Below are 18,667 nucleotides of genomic sequence, written 5' to 3'. Positions count from 1 at the left end.
TACTAGCTCCCTGATAGAATGTGTAGTTGTACTATATATTTGTGATAGGTTTATCAAGCCCTTTTTAAGCATATTGTTAACAAATGCTGACAAAACCTGCAGTACTGTTTTTAGGTGATCCAATATGTAATTAATACTGCACGTTGCTTTGCTCTGCCTTCCCTGCATACGATTTGAATACTTTCTCTTCTTGCAGAGGTGATTGGATAAGGGTCGGTCTCTGTTATCCTCCGAACACAAGCTTTCAAGTAACATCAGATATATTACAAAGACAGACATCTGCAGTCCACAGTGTGGAGGAATACCTGCCTTTGTCCTCAATAGATGAATTACAGAAGAGGCGGTCTGACAGAAGGTTCCATTTCGACAATAGCACAGGGTAATACATTAAGCCAGTGTGGAGATATATGTAGATGTTTAAAAAGTACTGCCGCTCTAGGCTTTCTCTTAATGTTTGTTACACGTTCCTCACAATGGAAAAGAGATTTCACCAGCAACAAAGGAAAGGGTTCTTTACCGTAAGGGCAGTTATAATGTGGAATTCATTACCCATGGAGACAGTGATGGCAGATACAATAGATATCTTCAAAAAAAGTTGGACATTTTTAGAAAGGAAAGGTATACAGGGATATACCAAATAAGTAAACATGGGAAGGATGTTCATCCAGGGAGAAATCTGATTATTATTTGGAGTCAGGGATCATTTTTTTCCCCTTATGAGATATCATTGGTTTATTTTTCACTGGGGTTTTTTGTTGCCTTCCTCTGTATTAATATACTGTAAGTGCAAATATAAGATAAAGTATCTGTCGAAATTTAGCATACAGTAGGTTAAACTTGAAGGACACTGTTACATAATAGATGAGGTTGAGAAAAGACAATGTGAAATATTGAAATCCGTGATCACAGAGACGCAATTTAATTTTTTATTATTAATGCCATTCTTTCTCATGTACAATAAGTTAAGGTATTCAGATTTTCGTATTATTTTATTCTTAACTGAACAGGGCCACAAAGCAACTTTATTTATTTAGTATTAACATTTTTACTATTTAAAAAAATATATTAAAATCTACCTGTTCAAACATTGACAAAACACATAAAATCCAAATAGGGCAAAACGAAAATCCCTGCTCCAACCATCAGAGGCTTTGAACATATTGTTGCCTCATTTAAAAATAACATTTGGGCTTTCTATATCAAAGGCAACATATAATCTCTTGTCGAAACTGAAATATACCTGCGCCAGGCTGTCTGTGTATTTATCTTAGTTACAGGGATACATGCAGAGTCCAGTCCAGCGACAAATATATCTGCCTCGGGTGCTCCGTAATGCAATATGATATAATGGCAATATTACTATATAAGCCAAACAGGCACCCCACGGGACTTACCCCAAATAATCTATGTACTGTAATAAATACATTATTTTCGTTATGTCCCCTGGAGTGCCTGTTTGGCTTGTATACAGTAGTCATATCTTTATTAATATTGGTTACCCCATATTTGAGTAAGTCTGTGGCGAGATGAAGGATTTATGGAGCATGTGGGAGGAGCTCAAGGCGGGTTACATTTACTAATTGGCGCAGGTCTATGTATTAAGAAGTGAGACTAGTGTTACTTTTCTTGACTGTTTTCTGCGCTCGTTTGTTTTTCCGTCAACTTCATGGTGGTGTAATTTTTTTTAAAGTCCCCCTGACATACACACAGTCCCCCTGCAAGCTCTAAACCCAAACCCACTACATAATATAATATATATTTTTACATTCTTTAAATCTAGGTTGGAAACCACTATTGGGAGGTTTGTGAACCCTCCTCCTTGTTTTAAGCTCATCCACTCCAATTTAATTGGCAGGTCCTGCTATATACATGTGATGACCAGTTTATTTGCGATACTTTTTCCTCCAACAGGGAAGTAAAGGGAATAAGTGCAGGCAGTGTAGGACCTGCAGTAAAAGGTTAACTGTGGTGCGGTTACAGGCGTATAATACTTTGGCCAAAGGATTGACTAATAACCCTTACTTATGAGAAGAATAACAGATCGTTTTTAACTTGATGATTTGTCATGTTGGATGTAGCATTGGTGCTCGTTTGTCTTTTTGTATTGTTTCTTTTTGTAGTGCAGCATATGGCAAATTGCACCAGAGTAGAAATTCTCTTGAAAATTGTGTTGCGTTTAAGACAGAAAAAAAATCATAATTTTCTTAAAAAGGAGATGCGTCAGCGCAAACAATTTCCTTGATATATAGACCTTTTGTGTCACGAATTAGACATCATTTTGTCGGTAGTAATTGTGGATAGGTGGGTTTGTTTCTATGGCTACAGTAAGAGTTGTAAAGGGATATAATTGCTCAATTATAATAATTGCAGACATTTCTACTTTGTAAACAACCCCATTCAGGGCTAAAAGGGCCTGGAACATTATTATGTAGCCAGTTTTTATTTTCTACTTGTTTATGTGTCCAATATTCTGAAACTCTATTTTAATATCATTCTTTTTGTTTTATTATTATTATTATTTAGATTGCTCTTCCTTTTCCTCCAAGCAAATCACAAGAGAGACGGCCAAAGCTATTGCTCAGCTCAGGGATGTGAAAGAGTAAAGATTCAAGCTACTGTTCGATCCAAGGCTGCCAGCAACTGCATGGCCAAAGCATATCCCAAATATTCCAGAGTGCCAGCAGTAACAAAGCCAATGCCCGTAAAGAGAACTGCACCTTGTACCAGCTGTGGGGCATCTCAGGTAAGATTGCAAAAAGTGGTACGCATTGTCGTGTCAAACCGATGTCTGATTGTAATTAAGGACTAGAAGTTGGAGCTCAGAAATTTTTCTGCTGAGAGTTTGTTGAAGCCCAGAGAGTTTTGACAGAAACGTTTGATGCAGAACATGCTGTGTTGGAAAATAGTTCCAGGTCTCTGCATAACACCTGCCATAACAAACTGAATATTAACTTACGCGTATATTTGGAAGTGAAAATTAGTATTTATTTACATTAACATGACCTGAATTGAATATATCCCCCTATACCATCTCTTAATTATGTAAAAATAATATGTGCAGCAAGGTTCTCTGATATTCTTTATAGAATCAACAGGGACATTTTGTAAAGTATGTAAAGATCAGATAATAATAATAATGTATTCTCCAAAACTATGTGCACAGTTCAGTAGAATGTAAAAGCCCAATGAACATACATTGACTTGCTTAGGATCACAAGAAGCTGACACCAGGCTTCCAATAGAATCTCTGACTTCAGAAAACGTTGCTATTAGCTAGGGCCCCTCTGACTATTTGCAGTGCACCTTGAAGATGACCGTTTCCAGACTTACTGCAAGCAAATGCTCTTAGTATATTTGAAGGGTCAGTGGTAAACCAGATATCCATAACTAATTTTCAAAGTTTTGATCTGTTTTACATTGACCCATAAAATTTCCTTGGAATCATTTTTATTTATACATATAAAAAGAGATTTGTTCATGTATTTATCCACAACTCAAGCTATATTCTGTTCTAGTATAAGCTAGCTGTTTTAGATCATTATTTCAGTAACACTAATCAGGGTTAGGCTGTGGTCCCAGTACAGCCTGTGCGGCGTGCACTGTGCGTGTAAGCACCACCCCTCAATGGGGCTGGGCCCCCTACGCACCGTCACGCAGAAGGTGCAGCCGCGCCGTGCTGCAGGGTTTTTCCCAACTCAATAAAATTGAGTTTACTCCTAGCGACGGAGACGTGGCCACGCCCCCACCGGCGGTTCAACCAATGAGGGCGAACCGGCCGCGTGATGTAATGGCCACGCCCCGCAAATCCCCGACCACGCCCCCCCCCGTCGCAAGATTCTCCTCTCCTCACAGACCGCAGATCGCGGTTAGCGCTGTGACATGCGCCGCCCCCTCCGCCGGGCGCGCGTGTCACAGACATTACTGGGACCGCAGCCTTAGAGCTTTACGTGCGTCGGAATGAAGAGGGACCAGGCTCAACAAGAAAAATTAAAGTGCTGTTATTCTGTGAAAGGTTTTGTGCGTGTGTGTGCATGCGCGTGTGTTGAACCACAAACTAGCTGCCCCGTTTGCATCTACCCACATGGCACAACAATGCACATGTACACACTCCCATTACCCTGCCACCACCAGGATTAATTTAAGAGCTCACAGCTTAGGATAAATGCAGAAGTTGAACAAAAATCCCAATTTAACACAACTGATATTAAAACGAGTCTGGAAAAGAGAATAATCCCTTCAGAGGTAAATATAACCACACAAAAATAAGTTGGTACACTTAAAAAAAAAAAAAAAAAAATTGTTGTTTGTTCCTAGCGAGGTAGTGGGCTTGCAAAAAGGGTGAAGATCGCCCTTAAACATCACCCTGACTCTCACTAAATGTGTTTGAATGCAGTGGAGGATCTTCATTTTGTTCACAAGTGTGGTACTCTGTAGGGATTGGAGTATTGACTTATCTACTGTATATGGGGCAAATACTATATATTTTTTGTATACTATTTTTTACCATTATATTTTCCTGCAGTTCAAAAAAAAAAAAAAACGTACAGCAACTTATTTTTCTGTGCTTATATTTTTCTGTAACTTCTCAAGAGTGCTGGAGAAGCACCAATATTGACATGATCTTATAAGTACTAAGGGAGGTACTCGCCTCTCAGTGCACCATATAACCATCCAACATAATCTAAGTCAATAACTGAGTGCTGTCTAGATACCAACTACTTCAGAGGTAAACCGGTTCAATTAGAGCACAAAGGCAGTACTTATTATATTTTAGATTTAATATAAGAAAAGGAATTACAGTGCTTGTACAGAAAAAAATATTAAACAATGACATACAGTAAGAGTAATGTCATGACTGCATCATTCCTCCATTCACCTTTTAACCTACCTGGCCGTACCACCCAAATCCCAAGTAAAACACGTACACTGATCTGGATGAAAAACGGCCACAGCTTTATTAACATTACAACATTAACCTTGCCAGCAACACAGGTTTAACGCCCAATGCCAGCCACTGGCCTAACTGCCAAGTGGGCACATAAAACTATAACATAAACAAAGGTTGTCGCCTTGTCTGCCGCAAAGCTCTAGCGTTGGCGCTCCCATCCCAAGCCCAGCCAGGCAAATACCCATATCATCACCCACACCCGTGTGGCAAGGACATCCCGCCATATGCGAGAAATGTTACGCCTAAAATTTGCTCTTCGCCCCACACAATGGCAGTGCCCTCTCAATTCCAAATAGATTCCCATCGTCTGATCTGCATCACTTCCTTTTCCTTCAAACCTAATGTTGCGGCCTCTGTAGCTGCCCTGATCCTGAACGAATGAGTCCTAAACTGCTTAGAGCAAACTTGCAGCTCCTGCACAACTTAAACACCCTGTTAAACTGATACAGCTCAACCCCTTTATAGCGCGATCCACTACAACACGAATCCGCTTATAACGCAGTCTGAACGTGGCTCCCGAGATTTGAAAACCCCCCATTTTGCTGCGCGAGGACTTACCGGCATCTAGATCTCTCTCCTCTCTGCTGTCAGCTCTCTCTTCACTTCATAGGGCTGTGTCAACGTTTTCTCTGCAGCTATAGGCTCTCGTGCGCGGTGTCGCAGATGAGTCACATGACACAACACACATTTTTTAAACATTCCACTCAATGCTTTATTGCTAATTGATACACACACACCTACAACCATGTGGGAATTGAACATTAATACATTTTTACATAATATATATACAGGGATCGAGCTCAGGACCTTCCATATACTGTATATCTGGGCAAATCCAAGTCACTGCTGCTGCCTCTGGTGCTAATCTCCGAAATTCACCTGACTCAAAATGTGACAAAGCATCAGCGATGGAATTCCCAATCCCAGGAACGTTTTGCGCCTTTTGCTCAAAACAACGCGAAACAAAATGCCTAAGTAACTTTATTACAGGTAATAATACATTTGCCATCAATTTTTTAATTACCCGAACTACCTCCAAGATGTCTGACCAAAAAACAACTCTTCTGTTTTTTAGCTTGATTCACAAATTTTTTATCGTGACACCATCTGGGGAAAAGCTCCAACAATTACAGATTCCTAGTCAAACCCTTCTCCTCGCAGCATTCCGGACAGTACTCTGCACATCACTCCTTGGCCAAGAATGCTTCAAAACCATTGTAGTGCGAACACTTGTGCTGAAATTTGCATGACTCTTACCACTTACAGTAGATTTCATTAAAAAGCTAGCACACTCCTGTCTTGTTCTCCTCCCCACTGACAATCCCTTGTCCAGAGGTGCTGGTCACAAAGGCAAAAGGCAACGGTCTCTGCAAGCCACAAATCTATCTCCTTAACATCCCAACAAACATTCTTTCTAGCCACCATCTTTTGATGAATCTGGTCGTCATATTTTCACAAAGCCATTCTGCTGAAAACACGATAAGCCCCCCAAATCATGTCCAGATATGCAAATAAGGCTGAATAATTCTTTGGAGCCTTCTCCCTATAACACTTGCCAAAATTGCAAATCCTTGCAACCAATTATCAAAACTCGCTCCCACTGCCTTGGAAGCACTGACACTTGCGCCTTCTGCGCTAGGCCATACACTCCCTGACATCGGTCCAACCGCCTTCAGCCGACCTACCAATGATTTTAACTCACCCAAAGCATTGGATTGTTCTATCTGCACCTTATCACCAGACTCAAACCCAGCTACTGTATCCTGACTACTGGTTGCAATTACCATCTTGCACCTTGACAAATCCACTATCAGGTGTTGTCTCCTCCAAGCAGCAGCCATCAGCGATCCAGGCAGCCGTGCTGTTCTTGCTTGGCTGCATTCTGTGATCCACATTGCTGCTATATCCTCCCTTGATCCTGCTCTGGTTCCCTGTGATGTCGCCAGGATGCTACCTACCTTCAGCGTGCTTGTCACTCTTCTTCCTCCGACACTCCTCCGCAGGTTTAGTGTCATTGGCAATTGGTCGCAGCCTGCCTCATTCTTGTTCCTTCGCTTCCAACCTGTCACGCCTGTGTGCCCGCAGACCTGGCTAGACCCCAGTACTGAGGTGGGAACGGTATGATACCACACACCCACAGCAGTGGGAGCAAGCCCGGAGTGTGGTATGGCGTTGCTGGGCCTGTTGGAAGAGTTGTTAGTATATACTTGCAACGCTTGGGGATGTCCGTAAGAATAGACGTGTCCGTGTGCCAATGTTCAGGAGTCCAGAGGTTAGAATCGTCAGAGTATAAGCCAGGTCCTAGGAAGCCAGAGGTAAGCGGAGTCATATGCGTAGCAGGGTTCAAAGGGATACCAGAGAGCAGAGTAGTCCAGGGTAAGCAGGGGTCAAAGCCAGGGAAATCCAAGATAACACAGGAGTGGAAAATCACAGGAACACAGAGGGAGCACATCATAGGTCAGGTACACACAGGGAAACAGGAACTCTGCAGAGCGGGGAAGAAGTGGACAGACAGGGGTTATAAAGGAGGGCATACCAATAGGAGAGAGGGGAGGAGTAGAGAGAGAGAAGTGGGAGACAACAGGGATAGGACAGGGAGAGAAGAGGAGGAGACAGAAGGGGCAGTCAGGGGAATGGCCTGTAAGGCTTGGGAGGCGGAGACCTGGGGAACAGGATAAGAAGAGCCTGTGCGCGCGCCCCCTGTAAGCTGGGGATGTGCGCGCACAGGTTGCAACACAGAGAGGTACCGCATGGAGCAAGGGAAGACTGCAGGAGGAGGACGGAGCCCAGAAAAGGGGGGCGCACGCGCGACACATGACCGCGAGATGGCATGCAGCAGCAGGGAGGAGGAAGCATGTGAGCCAGGGGAAGTATTGGCGGAGGGTGTGCGCGCGCCCTCCGTGGGCTGAGGTAGAGCACGCACCGGACGCGTCACCAGGCGTGCGGAACGCCGCGGGCACCACGCAAGGAGGAGGCAAAGGGACGGATGGCACCACAGGGGAAGGTAAAGGAGCTACCGCAGGGGAGAGGGAGCGGGGAGGATCAAACCAGGGGCTCAGGGAGCGTGTGGGTATGCGAGACCTGCGGGGAACGCGCTGCGGCAAGGGGAGAGAGGTAGAAGGTGAAGGAGAGGAGTGAGAAGGAATAGAAAGGGTAACAGGAGAGAGGGACAAGGAGAGGAAGGAATCTCCTGAGTCGTCACACAACCTGGACCGCCATCTCTCCAACGAGGTCGGCCCATAAAAGTCCTGTCACCGCTTTGCACACTCCTGCCAACATCCTCCTCAATGACCTCTGACCTAGAACCACCACTGGGCCAACCCGCACCGATCCTTGGAAGCTCGTATCTTTTTGCAGGTACCGAACTGAGGTTCAGATGAGTGGGAGGCTGAGACAAGGCCTGCACAGTGCCTCTGCTCCCAACTCCAGGCCCACTTCAGCCTCCTCCGTAACGCTTAAATAGCCAGCGCCTGCTTAACTAAGCCAGGCTCCACCGTCCCTAAGGGCCTGATCCCTGATTTTATTCAGTAATCTCTCAATGTCCAATGTTAGGCCTGTACTGGGGCCTGCTTGACCCTCGCTCACCTGCACTAACTCGTGCTCATGGTCACTCACTCGGGCAGCAGCTGGTGAAATTTATGCGAATACGACAGAGAATGTTTATGGGACATTGGCTGGGGAAGAATAAAATAATATAAGTGACAATACTATTAGCAGCTCACATCTACAGAACATGCCCGGGCAGGGGCTGCTAACAGTGTTGCCTCTGCCTAGTTACAGCCTCCCTAACCGTCCCATAAACTCCGTCCCTTTATACAAACTTTTGCGTGCAGATTAGCCAACCCTTTAACAACTCAATTTAACTTTTCACACCTCAGGTTCCTCATTACTGCAGTCGTGTGACCCATTCCTAATCAATCCATGTGCCCTGCTGACAGTTTATCAAGTAGAAAGGAGTATAAGCAAGTCCTGCTGTTTGTCCCAGCGGGTCAGGTAGACTAAATGTGAGACCCACACCCGCAGTGTGACCCCAGGATGTGAGGACTTTGAAGCTGGCACCATCCTCATATAACATCTCACAATCGAACCTTTTGGGTACCTGCAAATCTCGAACTACGTCCTTCCTCAACATTTTAATACAAACAGTTAGAGAAAGTTGGTTCCTGAGAAAACAAATTGCCTTTCCTTGTTATTTGATTACCCGGATCTTCCAACTAAGCCATGAAATCTTAATTTTTTATGACGCAGACCTGACTTCCAGAGTTAATCAGGAGAAAAAGTAAATTTAGTGTGACGGTTAACCTCTCGGTTGCTAATTCATTTTTTCATGGCTTTTTTGTGACAGAAGGTATTGCATTTTGGGACGATTGAAGTACAGATTTCTCAGGGATCAGCATGATCACTTAATATTATGAAATGACACCAAACACCGGATCCTGGTTAACAGATACTAGTTTTTTCGGGTTTGTCTCAAAGTAGAAATAAAGTTTATAAAGCAGGATTCTTGATGAACTTCGATTGAGCTATAGAAAATACTAAAGCTCTGCAAAAACGCATCTACAGTCGATTGTAGGTTTACAAGTTTGATCTCCAGATGTTTGCAGAGAAATGTAAATCTTGTAAACAATTGACTGAGCATGCTGCAGAGATTGTATGTTTGTACGCAGAACATATGTGAAACAGAATCCAGTTGCAGCATGCGAAATAGAGTCTGCTTTCTAACAACGGCAGGAAAAATCTGGTCACTTGCAGGCTACGCTGACTTGCCAAATCCCTGTTACATTTGGCAGCCCCTTCATGTGTTTTCATGGAAATGGCACCAAGTTGTTGTTCCAAGAAGCTGGTTTATTCGTTGTTGTCATTGATGCTTGCACTGGCTCAATGAAAGAAGACTGTTGTACTTTATTTCTGGACAATTAAACTGCCTGGGGAGAAGGTTCATGGTCTGTTCGGCAGCACCACTACTCATTCTCTAGCCTCTAAGTCCACAAAGTGCCACTCCTATTCGGAAGGCAATCCTCTGGTGTGTGTGTGTGATGATTAAGGTGTATGCAGGGAAACTAATGATGCAGCTTAATTGCTTAATTATGTTTTCTTCTTAAATTGCCTGCAAAAAGTAAATCGAATTAACTGAAAGCTACAAATTATGATCAAATATCAAAATTGACTTTAGGGAGATCAAAAAACGCTGGCGGGACACAACATTGTAACTGACATAACTGTTAGACCATTTGATATATCATCCACTACAGTTGCACCTCAAGTTTATCTAAAAAGCACCATTGTGGATGCTATGTTTTCCTCAGCATATACTGAATATGCCTTCTCCTGCCTCAACCTGGCAGATCTACTCACAGAGGCTTTGGCTAGAGTTGAGAAAATGGATCAAACACTAATGTAAAAGACAAGCAGTAGCGAGGGCAAGGACAAATATATAGTGTGTGATTGTATTTATTGTAATGTTGGTCATATTAAAACATATATTCTTAGCAAAATGAAAGTACATTGTCAAACGGAGACTCATCAAAAGAAGTATTGAATACTACAATACCAAAGCTGTTGGCTAAATTAAGAATCGGGACTGAATGTGTAACAAAGTGCAGTTTATAACTATAACTGATTATTGATCAGTCATTTGTAATCTTATCTGAACTGAAGTGATCTCAATCAGAAGATGTTCCAGTGAAAGATTTCCTAGTAGGCTGAAAAACAATCTCATGTGTGTGGTTTGCATGAGTTGATATAGATACTGGGTTAACATGGTGTATGATGCATCATTTTGTTCCTCTGTTTTGACGCAGATGGTGTATGCCAGCGACCCTCATAACGTCTACCTTCCTGTGCAGCTTCAGTCACTTAGCGAAGGGGAAATCCAACAAGGTGCCCGGGAATCTTTTATCTCTGTAAGTAATTGTAGGATACATGTCCCCCAATGTATTTTGTAAGCTCTGTCCAAATATGTTTGGTTTAAAGCTGTTAAGACAACAATAATATATTCAATCATGACTTGTCCTCCAAAACCCCTTTTTGCATTTTTCGGGGTGGATGAGCCTAAAATGCATTGCCCCATTTTGTATGCGAAGCAGATGTGTTGGGCTCCGCTCTGATTTGGCTGCTACTGGGTGTGACGGTAGGGGATAACCAGGCTCCCAAATAAAGGTTAAGCCCGTGTTTGGTTACCCCTGCTCCGTGTATAAGTGTTCAAGAGAGTTAGCTCTTGGGCCCAGTAACATTGTATGTTACAACTGTACTTTGCGTATTAAAGTATTTTTTGTGTTTTTTCCCTTTCCAGGCATGCCAGCGAGCAGGGATTGCTAGGGCATGAGTTTCAAGGGATGTTTTGCAGAGGAATTGTTATCAGAATGTGCCTAGTAGTTTGGGGTCCGGAGTTGTCGGTTCCCCCCATAAATGTACCCGTGGATCATGTCTAATTCTTGGATACATATAGGCACATTGTTCCTGCAATAATCCCCCTTGAAAACACAAGCAAGACTCACCACTAGGGTACCCTGCTTCAACATTGCCCAGAAAAGTAAATGGGTCATAGGGATAAAACATCTATTCCTATAGCTGAGGTAATCCCTAGGTTAAGGGGGGTACCTCAGGTAACCCAGAACCAGTATAGAGTTTGTGGGTGCCCCAAACATATATAAATTTGAGGGGGGACTCAGAGTCTAGATTGACTCTAAAGAGTCCACACTGAGTCTAAGATAAAGTGTATAGAGAAAAGGGAGATAGAATATAAAGTACAACATTTTTCCTATTCAATTCCCTATACCAGAGACTCAGGGAAATGTATAAAAGTATATTTTATTCATGTAGTACAACAGTAAAATAGACAGCACTCAAAAGTTAATGTGGCTAATAAATGGTGCAACGTAGAACAAGGAGGAACCCTATTTCCTCCACAACAATAACTGAACACAAAACAATGTTCCCAGCACTCATAAAAGACAAATGGAAAAGGTATAAGCCAAATAGATTTAATGAAGTAAAGAACATACCCCCAAGGGGTAGAAAGCAAAAAAGGGAAAATGGGAGAAAACAGGGAAAGGGAAAGGGTGGAAAAGGGAAAAGTCCATAGGCGCCAGTAAGTCTGCTGGACATCGTAGTTCAAAGAAACCAGAGGATGCCAGAGGTGAGAAAATAATTTGGTTAGCAGGGAAGGGCTGAGTACACTGGTCCGGAGAACAATGGCAGTCATCTAGGATGCCACTTTCTCTGCCAGACCTGGCGGAGCCTGTCCCATCAGTCCCATGGCATTGAGAAAGCCAGGGAGTGAGGTGCCAGGCATGTGCATGTCTCCTGGCTATTTCATATTTCCCGCTGACCTGGCTTTCCTCACCGGTTTGGCTCTGATTGGTTGCTGAGAATTTTCCCACACGATAATTGGCTGCTGAGTTTCATGAATACTATAAAGAACTGGTGAGCCAATCAGATTTGAGTTTTCTGGTAGTAAGAGCACGGGCAGGCTTTTCAAAGTTGTTCTTGCGCGAATAGCAAAGCAACTGGCTTTAATTTCAAGCCAGAAAAGCCTGCCTGCCAGATTCTAAATCCTGATTTTAGCGGCCAAGTTCTCAAAATCGAACGTAGCGTACGCGGCTGGGATTTCATGCCGATTTCGGTTCCAGAGGATTGGCATTATTTCGCGGTCAAGAAAGTCCAAGTTCTCAGAAGAGAAAGGAGCGGTGACGTGTGGAACTTCACGCCGATTTGGGAGGCAGAAGAATCCGGGGTAAGTCCCGGTCAGGGTAAAACTCTTATTTAGAGTTCCCTGCACCTAGGGAAGTCTAGTTTTCGACCCCAGACCCCCCAGTAAGTGTGTCTTTTTGTTTGTATTTTGTGTTCCACTGTGTGTGAGCGAATTTGTGCAAATAAACTTCAATTCATTTCATTACCTTGTTTTGCTCAATGAATAATCCTGGTAAAAAGGTGTAAATTGTCTGGTCTTCAGTGACAGGCTTATTTATTGGTGGCAACCGTGGGATCATTGAGCTTTATGATATAAAATCCTGAGGGGACTCGTTGATTATGAGCTCTCAAAACAAGTAGGGATTTACACACGTTATACAAAGCATGAAAAGTAATGGTTCTCTCTGTCACTATAAGTTTTTAGTACCACCAGGCGAAGGACAGACGGTCAGGTCACTTTTGGACCTGGGACCATCCCCGAATCGTAACCCGGTGTGAGGGATATAGACTACCAACCGCCAGTCGGGCAAAGCCTGTGTTTGAGGAGGATCTCGGTGGACATGAAGCGAGCTTCACTAGCTGATCCAGGGGCTACCATTCCGGCCACGGTCCAGGAGGACCTTCCAGACCTGGCGAATGTGGAGGCAGAGGTGGAGGAGGAAGAAGAGGAACCAGAGGATGAGCATGAGTGAGGGAGTGCAGCCATAGTAGCCCCAATTGCTACCGGTGTCCCTGCCACAGGACTTGCCTCTTGCCTCTCTTCTTGCCATTTGGGGAGAGGGGGTCACCTTCGAGCAGAGGCTGCAGCTGATTGCGACTTCTCAAGGTGTGCAGCCCCCAAGACTCAGACGGGACTCTGATCAACCTCCACTGCCAAAGGTGTCACATTACAGCTTCAGCAAGTTTGTAGATGGCATGGATAACATTGATGGATTCCTTAAAGTGTTTGAGGTTCAGTGTCACCGGTGCCGTGTGCCAGAACGGGACTTGGTTTTGTGGTGGTTGCCGCTATTGATGGGGATCGCCCTGCAGACAATCCAGGGGATACCGTCATCAGACAGCAACAACTACCAGCATGTAAAGGCTTTACTTCTGTGCCGCCATCACTCCAGAGGCATACTTTGGCAAGTTCTGGTCTGAGGACAAGAATAGCCGGGAAACACGTATGCTTTTTGCTTCCCGACTTATCCAGCATGGTAGTCAGTGGGTGGAAGGATGCAATGCCACCAAGTACCACAGCTTACTGGACTTAATGTTTAAAGAACAGTTTCTACAGTGGTGCCAGCCTGAGGTGAGGGATTGGGTCTTTGACCGAAAGCCAGCCACTTGCTGGGATGCAGCCAGCCTGGCTGATGAATATGTCACCAGCCATGCACTGTCGGGCAGGAAAGTGTCTGCCCTGACTGGAGCCACTCCGGCTCGGGCACCGACTTCAATACCAGTATGCCACAGGAACAGCCCACAGCATATGCAGAGGAGCGTACATCCAAGTCTGCAGACTTCAGGCACAAGAGGCAGTGTTATCAGTGCAATTGGACTGGGCACCTCAGACCAGATTGTCCTGAGCGGTCCCACTCCAACAATCCCCCTCAGGGGCAACGTACTCCCGCTGCTACCCCAGTCACATTCGTGGGACTGTTACTCACAGTGTAGCAGCGTGCCGTGGTGCAGCAAGTACAGCAGTTGACCCAGGTAGCAGGAGGGCATCTGTCGGGTTGCAACTGTCGGGTTGCAGTCCAACGATGTGAGGAGAAAGCATTTGCGGTCAGTGACCATCAGAGCTCGTCAGGCAGCCGGCCTGATTGACTCCGGTGCCACTGTCAGTCTGGGGCGACCTGCTATTTACAATACAGAGGATCTGATCCCGGGCACAGGGATGCAGATAACCATGCCAGACGGGAGACCTAGGTCAATCCAAGTCATCCGGGTGGTCCTAGACTGGGGTCCCGGTCGAGGTATGAGAGATGTGGGTGTTTTGCCTTGGTTGGGTACTGATGTGATACTCGGAACCACGTGGGTCACCTCATCTGCTCGTTTGTGGTGGATGCGTCTCCAATAGCAGCCATCACCAGAAGTGCAAGCAGGGCAATTGCCCAGGTAGGGGAACCTTTGGTACCTCTGCCCATTGAGGATGTCACCATCCCTCTGCATTTGGGACCAACAGATCCTGCAGTACTTGAGGAGTCCAGTAACCCCAGTCGGGGGCAACGCTCCCCAGCTACAGGATGGAATTCCTGCAAGAGGCTTTATACCCAGGTGGAGCAGACAGCAGCCGTGCAGCCGCTCCAGGTGAAGATACAGCCAGCAGCACCCAAAGATTTATTTTTTTGTCCGGAGATCCCAGGCAATTGACTCACCGGTTTGGCTCTGATTGGTTGCTGGGAATTTTCCCACGTGATGATTGGCTGCTGAGTTTCATGAATACTATAAAGAACTGGTGAGCCAATCAGATTGAGTTCTCCGGTTGTAAGAGCGCGGGCAGGCTTTCCCAAGTTGTTCCTGCGCGAATAGCTGAGCAACCGCCTTTGATTTCAAGCCAGAAAAGCCTGACTGCCAGATTCTAAGTCCTGATTTTAGCAGCCAAGTTCTCAAAATCGAACGTAGCGGACGAGGCTGGGATTTCAGGCCAATTTCGATTCCAGAGGATTGGCATTAACTCGCGGTCAAGAAAGTCCAAGTTCTCAGAAGAGAAAGGAGCAGTGACATGTGGAACTTCACGCCGATTTGGTAAAACTCTTATTTAGAGTTCCCTGCACCTAGGAAAGTCTAGTTTTTGACCCCACACCCCCAGTATGTGTCTTTTTTGTCTTTATTTTGTGTTCCACTGTGTGTAAGTGAATTTGTGCGAATAAACTTCAATTTATTTAATTACCTTGTTTTTCTCAATGAATGATCCTGGTAAAAAAGTCTAAATTGCCTGGTCTCCCGTGACACTGGGTAATGCAGCCAATCAGGATAGAGGAAACTGTCCTACTCTGTGAGAGAGGGAAAATCCTGAGGCACCTTTTGATCCTCTCACCAAATGCCAGGATGCCGCAAAACCACGGTTGGGAAACGCTGGTTTAGACGAACAGTATATGTCTTTTGAAAGCAAGGCACTATTTCTTAGGTCAACAGCAATGTTCAACACATTATCTTTGTGCAGAAAGAGCGTGAGCATTTGTGCAAAGGAGACATAGGTAGCTAACAAAACACTGCAACTTTTAAACCCAGTTGGTTTTTCAGCAACAGAATATTTGACTTTGTGAAATAGAGCAGCGTTAATGAAATATTTGCTGACCTGCTGTTTGTTGACCTAACTGTCCTGGCCTTTGCACAGTGCCATAATTCCTCTATTTTAAGATTACCTTAGGATAAAGATCTTCAAATCCCTTCAGTACTGGTGTTCCTGGTGACCCCTTCAGTACTGACATATTAAAGCGTTATTATTGTAAGGTATTACATCATGCCTTATGCGTTTGGATAAGCACTTTTATGAAAGAAAATGGTTTATGTGATGTTGCCAAATGTCTGTTACATTTGGCAATCCCTTTATGTGCTTTCAGGTTAATGGCACCAAGTTTTCATTCCAAGAAGTTGGTTTATTCGTTGTTGTCATTGATGCTTGCACTGGTGCAGTGAAAGAAGACTTGTACTTTCCACAAGAAGACATTGAGCGGCTGGAAACATATTTAAGAAATAAAATTCCACAAAGGTACTTAATTTCTATCCTTGTTAAAATGGACAAGAAGCAAAAAGTGACACTTGTTTGCATGTCATTACCCAGAATTCCTGGGTGCAGTAGAACCATTGTACAGTATGCTAAGAAATAATGGGGAAAGGCAGGTTTTTTTGACCTGTCTGGGACATGTGTAGGTTTGCCACATTTAAGCCCGGATGCTAAAATCCAGTAAGAAAATGTAATTTAAATCCAGACATTTCCTATGTCTTCATGACAAACACATACACTGTTTCTCTCCCCCCCCCCCCCCATTCTCTCTCCTCCTCACCTCTTTCTCGCCCCCCCTCCATCCATCTCTTTCCTCCCTCCATCTCTCAGCTCCTCCTCACAGCCCTCTTCCTCCTCCTCCTCACAGCCCTCTTCCTCCCCACAGCCCCACTCTTCCTCCTCACAGCTCCCCTCTTTCTAACAGCCCCCAGCCTCCAACTCTCAGCCCCTGGCCTCCACTTTACAGCCCCTATCACCTCTCAGGGACCCCACCCCCCACTCACTGAAAGTGCACTGCACAGCACTTACCTTAGAGGGGAGACCGTTCTTGTAGCAGACAATTCAGGGATGAAAGTCTGGTCAGCAGCGACAGGAGGAGAAGAATGTCAACGGTGTGGCTGCAGATGGCTGTTGTGGAGGAGGACCGTGGTGGCAGAAGCAGAGGGCAGTGGTGGAGCCCACCCCAGTGTTATGACCCGGAATTCAATTACAACTTCTGGGTCATACTGCTTGTGCAGGTTCCACCACTGCCCTCTGCTGCCACTGCCATGGTCCTCCTCCGCAACTGCCATCTGCCACCACACCTTTGACATTCTTCTCCTCCCGTCACTGCTGGCATGGTCCTCTGCATGTCACTTGATCTCACTTGAAAAAGACCTAGGGGTCGAAACGTTGTGGTTTTGGCTTTAAATAAATTAGATTAACTGAAATCCGTTTGTGCCTTGCTTTGCTTTCCACACTGCCCTCCTCCGCAACCGCCATGCCCCCCCTTCTGCTGTCGCACTGCTGCCATCCTTCTGAATTGTCCCGTTTTCCCTGAAATATGGGACAATTTATATGTCCTGACAGACCTTTCAGGGCAAACGGGACAAGTTGGGACAATCCCGTATATACTGTACGTGACATCTGACAACCCTGGACATGTGAATGTGCTCATAAGTGGTATTTTTATTTGCTGTATTTGAATTTATACATACTGTACTAACACTTCTTTTTTTTATTTTATGTCTTAAGTACTGCATTTCTTTTGGATTTAAAGGGTTAACCAAAGTTACAATCTCTTAATAATGTAATAATTGTTTGTCACCACAAAGTAAGCCAAATCGTCATTACTTTTCTTGTCTTTGCTCTCAAGATATGGCACTTCTAGCTCAGTCTTTAAAACCTCGCTCTTATTTTACATTCTGTCAGTATCAGCAGGGTTATTATGGGGCCGTTGACTCTTCTTTCCAATCAAACCAGGCCACCTTTACTCAATCAGTTGCTTAGTTTGCTTATAAAGTCCTTTTTGAAAACATTACTTAATATTAGTTAATCATTTTGGATTGATTTGTCATATTTTTCCGTTTGCCCAAGCTGTTGATTTGGATTAATAAGAAGCAGCAGGAGTTACAGATTTTTCTTAAGTTGACCCAAATAGGAGAGGAAAATGATGGTAAGATACAGTAAAACTTACATGAATGTATATCCAAGTATCAAATTATTTTGATGCAGAAGATAGCTGGAGGCACTTCAGGGTGTTCTTTGATACACATACTCTGATTAGCCATACTAATAAACATGTGTAGTTTGTCACAAAGCTATCGGTATTCAAAATAAATAAATAAGGAGGCCCATATTTACTAAGCAGTGCTATAAATGGACGGTATGGTGTCATGGCATAGCACTTCTTCGTAAATTATTTGCTGAACCACAATGCTTCTGAAGTATGCCTACAAAGTAACTGCCATTGTGAGGAAACCACTTTATACTGTACGGGCAGTATTGTGTATAAATGCTGCCTATTGTTTTTCCAAGCCCACAAATTCACATTATGCTCAATCATTCTGTATCTCTTGCCACATCTTGTATATCCATCTCAACAAGCCGTATCTTTTTCAGGGATTGATTCCTAGCACATATCAGATGTTCTCATTCTCTAGTCTAAACAAAGTCAAATTTTATTTGGTCAGAGTCTGAACACTCTGAGTTCTGTAGAATGAACCCCAGGTTGCTGAGATATTTAAGTTTGCAACTCCCTCAGAAGAATTCTTGTCTGGGAGGAAAAATATGATGTCTAGGGTCCACCTCACTTTGGTTGCCAATAGTAAGCGGGACCT

General features: G+C 44.2%; 1 protein-coding gene across 2 annotated transcripts in view; it reads left to right on the top strand.

The window, feature by feature from the left end:
* The window catches only part of CEMIP2 (cell migration inducing hyaluronidase 2), a 103,505-nt gene that overhangs the window by 82,656 nt on the left and 2,182 nt on the right, over positions 1 to 18,667 (top strand). For both annotated transcript variants that reach the window (XM_075597985.1, XM_075597995.1), the window contains exons 19-22: positions 197 to 379; positions 2,524 to 2,743; positions 10,750 to 10,851; positions 16,186 to 16,334. In XM_075597985.1, the coding sequence (XP_075454100.1) occupies positions 197 to 379; positions 2,524 to 2,743; positions 10,750 to 10,851; positions 16,186 to 16,334 (654 nt within the window). The remainder of the gene's footprint in view (positions 1 to 196; positions 380 to 2,523; positions 2,744 to 10,749; positions 10,852 to 16,185; positions 16,335 to 18,667) is intronic.

Source organism: Ascaphus truei, chromosome 1 (genome assembly GCF_040206685.1).
Source record: "Ascaphus truei isolate aAscTru1 chromosome 1, aAscTru1.hap1, whole genome shotgun sequence".
Taxonomy (NCBI): domain Eukaryota; kingdom Metazoa; phylum Chordata; class Amphibia; order Anura; family Ascaphidae; genus Ascaphus; species Ascaphus truei.
This window is presented reverse-complemented; position numbering and strand designations above follow the sequence as displayed.